The 7,026-nt window shown below is 35.0% G+C and overlaps 1 protein-coding gene across 1 annotated transcript in view; it reads right to left on the reverse strand.

Moving 5' to 3' along the window:
* Positions 1-210: 210 nt before the first annotated feature.
* SCFD1 (sec1 family domain containing 1) overlaps positions 211-7,026 on the reverse strand; it is a 123,840-nt gene continuing 117,024 nt past the window's right edge. The window contains exons 24-25 of the mRNA XM_005880994.2: positions 5,205-5,273; positions 211-442 (exon numbers count right to left, since the gene is read on the reverse strand). Of these exons, the coding sequence (XP_005881056.1) occupies positions 419-442; positions 5,205-5,273 (93 nt within the window). The 3' untranslated portion in view covers positions 211-418. The remainder of the gene's footprint in view (positions 443-5,204; positions 5,274-7,026) is intronic.

Genomic DNA, 7,026 nt, shown 5'->3' on the forward strand with positions numbered 1-7,026 from the left:
AACCACAAAACAGTGATTTCATAATAAAAATGCATATAAGTAGGAGAGTCATGAACCAATAGAGTAACATTTGGATATTATATTCTTAAACTTTCACTAGTTTCAATAACATATTTGTTATTATATCAATATTTCAACATTATATTCAGACAGAGGTTTCTTTCCTTCCAAGTACTTTCTCATTTGGGAAACATAACAGAAGAGAGAATGTACAATGTTAAAAATTTATTTCTGAAATGCTTTATTCTTTTAATCAATACACATTATATTAAGTATAGAATTTCCTTAAAAATTAACAAGTAATTCTAAGTTTCACTGTTAGGACACTGATATAGAGAAGAAAACATCTGGCTCTTTTGACTTTTCTTTTTACAGTTGTACAAGTCCAAGTAGAGTCTCATATTAAGGTTCTTCTGTGCTATTTCTGTCCAAGTTGTGACAGCTACAACATAAATATAGCTTTTTATTAATCACAAAAGATTCATGCATTCAAATTTTTAAATACCTTAAAATGTACATTTGCATTTATTGCATTTCTAGAATAACAATACATTTTCACCACTAACTCAAATGTTTAAGATTTGTAGATATTTTAAAACTAAATAGCAATAAACACTGTCATGTCAAAAAATGTGGAAAACATTTATAGGTGCAAATTTAACCAATGGAAAACAAAAACCCTGAGAATGATAAAATTAATATTTAACTCAATATGAAAATGTAAATAAAGAAAAAACGTCATGTGGGACTTCACTGCTGACAGATCACTTCTCCCCTTATTTTAATTAATTTTATATTTCTAGGAGGTTATTAAAAGGACAAGGCTTTCAATTTAGAAAGGCTGGGTTATCTCTTATTGGATGAATTCTCTCAGAGATAGCAACTATAAACTTTAAGCAAAATACAAAACCAACTACGAGAACAACTGAAAGGAGGTAATAGCACTGGCTGAGTCCCTGCTTCAGTGATTCTTAGCCTCAAGGAGGCCACAGTTGGCACTATACTGGAGCTGAAATTCTGATAGAAAAACTGCAGTGTTTCTGGCCTGAAGGACTAGAGGAGTTTGGGGCAACGAAAGTCACTGGAAAGTGAGGAGGAAATCCTGGAAAGGTGAGAGCCAGTGTGATGCGGTCCTAAACCCCGTGTTTAGACTTTTCCTAAATCTATGGTAAAACCTTGAACCACTTGTGAATGAGAGAGACTAAGAACTGTCTCAGAGACAGAGTATGAAATCTGAGTCTAGTCAAGGTAATTACCTGCTAAAACCACAAGTCAACACTCTTTAGAGAAATACAATTCAGTTTCCAAAATAAAATAACAATATTAAGGATACAATCTAAAATTAAGTCAATATATGAAGAAACAGGAAAATATGATCCATTCTCTAGGAGGAAAGACAATGGAGACTGACAGCAAGATAATCCAGGTTTTAAAAGCAGCTGTGACAACTTTCCTCAATAAAATTATGGAAAATATGCTAACAATGAAAAGATAAAAAATCTTAGCAGAGAAATACAAACTATATAAAAAAAACCCCAAAATTCTAGAACTGGTAAATATATTATTCAACAGTAGAATGGGGATAACAGAGTAAATAAATAGACTTAGTGAATCTGATGACAGAGCAACTTAAAACTGTATACTTTAATGAACAGAGTCCTCAGGGATCTGTGAGACAATATAAAAAGTTGAACATATATGTAGATGGAGCCCCAAAAGGAGAGGAGAGAGAGAATTGGGTATAAAAATATTTGAAGAAATAACAGCTGAAAATCCCTTGTGAATGTATAAATTTATAGGTTTAAAAAAATTCAGTGATCTTGAAACATAATACACACAAAAAGCCATAACTAAATTTCTGAAAACCAAAGATAATAAAATATTGAAAGCCAGAGAAAAATTATATATTACATATAAAGTTACATCAATCTGAATGACTGCTGACTTTCCATCAGAAACAATGGAAGGCAGAAGATTATGGAATGATCTTTAAAGTGTTGAAAAACTGTCAGTTCAGAATTCTATATCCAACAATAATTTAATTGAAGGTGAAATAAGGAATTTTCATATGAAAGAAAATTAAGAGAATTCACTGCTAACATACCTGAGCTACACTGAATGCTAGAAAAAGTTTTTCAGTCAACAGATAAAAATTAGAATTATTCTAAGGGATGAAGAGCACTGGAAATCATATCTGTGTAAATGCAAAAGACTTCTTTATATCTGAAGTACAAATGATAACACTGTCCACTACCATGGAATGCTAGTGATATATGTAGATACAAATTATATGACAATCACAGCATAAATATTGAGGAAATAAGTCTATATGGTTGCAAGATTTCTACATTTAATGCAAATTGCACAATATTAAATCTAGTCTATGAACAGTTAAAGATGTATATATATATATAATGATCTCCATAGCAACCACTAAATTAATAATGCGGAGATATACCTAAAAAAAACCTGTGGGTGAATTAAAATAGAACTCTAAAAAGTGTTCAAATAATTCAAAGTAAGGCAGGGAAGGAGGAACAGATGAACATCAAACAGAAGACTAGTAGAAAGCAAACAGTAAAATGGTAGCCCTAAATCCAATCAAATAAATAATTGATTAGATATCAACTGACTCCAATTAAAAGGCAGAGATTATTGCCCAGCTGGTGTGGCTCAGTGGTTGAGGTCATGGTTCACTTCCCAGTCAGGGCACATTGCCCAGGTTGCAGACTTGATCCCCAGTAGGGGATGTACAGGAAGCAGCCAATCAATGATTCTCTCTCATCATTGATGTTTCTATCTCTCTGTCTCTCTTCCTTTCTGAAATCAACAAAAATATATTTTAAAAAATATTTATAAAAAAAGGCAGATTGTCAAAATGGTTGTAAAAAAACCCAAAAGATCCAACTATATGCTACCTATAAGATATGTAAGTTGAAAGTAAACAGATGGAAAAATTGTAACATGTAAGCCATAAGCGTGAGAAAGCTAGAGTGGCTATGTTATCAGATAAAGTAAACTTCAAGACAAAGTATTACCAGATGTGTAGAAGAATACTACATAATAACAAAAGAGGCTATTAGGAAATACAACAATCATATATGTGTGTTTACTAATAACAGAACTAAAAGTGCAAAAAGCAGAAATTGAAAGAGATAATTCTATAATTACAGTTGATTTTAATATCAGTCTTTTAGTACCTAATAGAAATAGACCAAAAGAAATTAATAAGGACACAGAGAATCTAAGTAATGCCTTCAACTACCTTGACCAAATTGCTATTTATAGAGCCCTTCCCTCAATTTCTGTATAATGCATGTCCCAATTAAGTGCACATGAAGTGCCTAGCAAAATAGACCATATGTTGGGCCATAAAAAGAATTTATGTTCTCTAACCACAGGGAATGAAATTAGAATTCAGTAAGAATAATATATCTAAAAAACCTACAAACACTTGAAAACAACAATAGATCTCTACATTATAAAGAATAAACCACCAGGTAAATTAAAAATATTTCAAACAATGATAATGAAGATATATCAACATTTGTGGAACACAGCTAAAGAGTGTTTGGCAAAAGTTTTTATTTTATAGCTTTTTAAATGCTTACTTTAGAAAAGAAAAACTAAAGTAGTTGACTTAATATTCCAACTTCAGAAAAGAAGGATAAAGTAAATCCAAAGTAATCAAAATAAAAGAAAATCCTTGAAATCAATGACTAGAAAACTAACAGAAACAACATCTGGTTCATTAGAAAATATTAACAAATTTGAGGATTCTCTAGTTAACCCAACCAAGCAAAAAGATTCTGTTTACATGATATTCTAGAACAGGCAAAACTAATCTGCAATAGAAAAACATCAAGACAATCAGGCAGGCAGTTGGGCAGGGGTTGACGAGGGGCTAGAATTGACTGGGAATGGCCATAAAGAAACTTTGTGGTGTGATGGTTCTGTATCTTTTTAAAAAAAATAGATTTTATTGATTTTTCACAGAGAGGGAGAGGGACAGAGTCAGAAACATTGATCAGCTGCCTCCTGCACACCCCCTACTGGGGATGTGCCTGCAATCAAGGTACATGCCCTTGACCGGAATTGAACCTGGGACCCTTTAGTCTGCAGGCCGATGCTCTATTCACTGAGCCAAACCAGTTAGGGTTATGGTTCTGTATCTTGTTGGGGGTTCGGGTTACTCAGGTGAACATATCTGACAAAACTCAGGGATGTACACTTAAGATCTGTGTATTTCACTGCTGTAAATTTTACCTCCAAAGGCTTAAAAAAACCCAAACCCTAAGCAGACAATGAACTCTAAGTAATAGTTTTGACACAGATGTGTTAAGAGCGAAGTATACTGATATCTATAATTTGCTTTAAAATTAATAAAATAAGTTGGGGTCATGAATGAACAATGGATATACAGGTAGGTATCTTAGAAAGTACGGTAAAATGTTAATGGGGAGTATACATGTGCTCACTGCAAATTCTCCAACTTTTCTGTATATTTGAAATTCTCATAATACCACTGGGACACTATATTGAGGTTAAAAATACAAGAACTACATATTGGGGTAAGAAAGTTGTGCTAGAAAAGAAACAGGTACTAAAAATGAGTAAAGGATATAGTTATTATTTTTGTGGCAATCATGGCAAAAGTGAGTGAACATTACTCATCAGTCAACTGAGCAATTCAGGTAGTTCAAGCTTAAAAAGCTATAAAGTTAATATAATTACTGAGAACACTATGGGGAACAATACTACAACAAGGTATAGACCCTGTACACCTCAGCTGCTGCTGTCATTAACTTTCACAGTGAATGTAATTCCACTGTATCACCTGAGCACAGTTGGTAGTAACAGCCCAAGAAAGTGACTTTATTTCTTAGCCCAATTTGTGATAGGCTTTGCAAAATCAGAAATGTAGACAGTATCTAAGGAAATGCTGAATTAAAATTTTCCTAATTGAGTACACTACTCAAATTTTAAATTTTCTGAATTTGCCTTTTAAAGATTTGGGATACTGAAAATAATGTTACTTATCAGAGTTTTTTGTATAGATGTCCATGTCAAAACCTTACATTTTATTATAGCTCTATGGTTTCAGGTGGTTCAGATGAATATAATGATTCCCTTGTTCTCTTTTGAAAAATACCAACAGCAACTTAGGATATGTTAACAAAACAAACTAAAAAGGTAAACTTTACCTGTTTTACGAACTGTGTAGCATTAAAGAGTTCACTGCAGCCATATAAAATGTGTTTGCCCGGTTTCCCCTGTAAAAATCAGATACAAGTAAGTAACAAGTATTCTCAAGAAGAGGGATTAAAGCTAATAAATCTTTTTGTTATTCTTAAAGATATTTTTTTTTTGGGGGGGGGGGGAGGTGTTGGATTTTAACCCAAAATTGCATAGAATAAAGTGGTGAAGTGGCATAGTATTTTTTAAAATATGGAAATAGAAGGGATCTGATAACTGCCACATTTCATAATTATCTATAAAATCTTAGGCCAACACTCTTGCAATGAAGGATCTGTATTACTTGAAGAAAACATTCTTAGATTTTTATGTGGCTCTGTGGCCACAGAGGCTATAAAAGACCCCTCCTTGTACAAGACGATGCCCATGAGACCAGAGTATCTTACACAGATCTTGGAGGTTTACACTGTGAAGATGAAGTATGTCCAGTGCAAGTGACATAGAATCCCAGCAGTTGTGCTGGGAGGTTGAAGATTTATGGCATCAGCCTATTTTTTTTTCCTCCTGTTGTACCAAAAATCTCTATCTTTATTAAAGCCTTACATCACATAATTCTTTAATGTTAAGTAAATAAATGAAGATTACAAGATGTCATTCTAACAATCACTAATTCCATCACACCTGCATTTAATTTATTAATTTATTTAGCTTTTCAAGTCACACCCTTTCCTCCATATTCTCCTTCTGCTTAGTTGTCCATCACTCCCTGCTGCTGTCAGCTCTGAATTGTACTCCACTGCCAATTTGCTACCTTTAAAGCTCTTGTTTGCTGAAAAAGCAGCATTCTAAATTTGTGAGAAGTATGTTGCTGACTGAAGTCAATGGGATGGGAGAAAAGTGCTTATGATTCAGGTAAATGTGTTTGGTAAATCATTTCACCAAGGGAGACTCTTTGGGAGAGGGGTTACCTGAAGTCTCTAAACATGTAAAGTCAAACTAAGATAGATAGCTGCAAAATACATGACATCAAAAAGATGTATTGTTTTCCACCTCAAGTACAATTTTAGTCCAGAAATGAATGTGATAGGAATAAAAAAACCCAATCCTGTATGAAGGATTTTTAAACTACCTCTAGAAAAGGGGTTTATGTAAGAATCAGGACAGGAAAAAAAACCAAGATGGTGGCATAGGTAAACTCTGGAAATTGCTGCCTCACACAACCACTTCAAAAATACAACTAAAAGACAAAACGGACATCATCCAGAACCACAGGAAGGCTGGCTGAGTGGAAACTCTACAACTAGAAGGAAAGAGAAAAGCACACTGAGACTCAGAGGAGGTGCGGAAGTAAAGTGCAGAGGTACGGAGGCGCACACGGAAAGGGCTGGCAGCTGAGGACACGGTTGTTGTTTTCAATCGGGAGGGAGTCTCAAGCTCCCGACTGCTCTGAACTCCAGTTCAGGGTGAGTCTCTGGGGACCCAGACTCATACGGGGAGAAACTGGACTGTCTGGCATCGGTCGGAACTCGAGGGTGGCTTTCTCTCAGAGGTACTTGCAGCGATTACCAGAACACTGAGACTCGGGGCCTGTAGGGCAGGGCTGAGAATCTGCCATAGATGTTTGCTCCGCCCTGTTGATCCCCTGAAACCCTGCCCCACCCAAGCTGTGCACAGAGGCTTTTGCATATGAAAGGCCTGGCCCTTTGCAATCTGAAAATTACCTAACAAACTGCAGCTGGGTCAGAGAGACCCAAAACTTCCAAAAGAAGGCCCAGGCCCCACAGAGGCTTGCATTGCTTCACAGCTGGGCCTCATCTGGGCACCTCCAAA

Source organism: Myotis brandtii, unplaced genomic scaffold (assembly GCF_000412655.1).
Source record: "Myotis brandtii unplaced genomic scaffold, ASM41265v1 scaffold667, whole genome shotgun sequence".
Classification (NCBI taxonomy): Eukaryota; Metazoa; Chordata; class Mammalia; order Chiroptera; family Vespertilionidae; genus Myotis; species Myotis brandtii.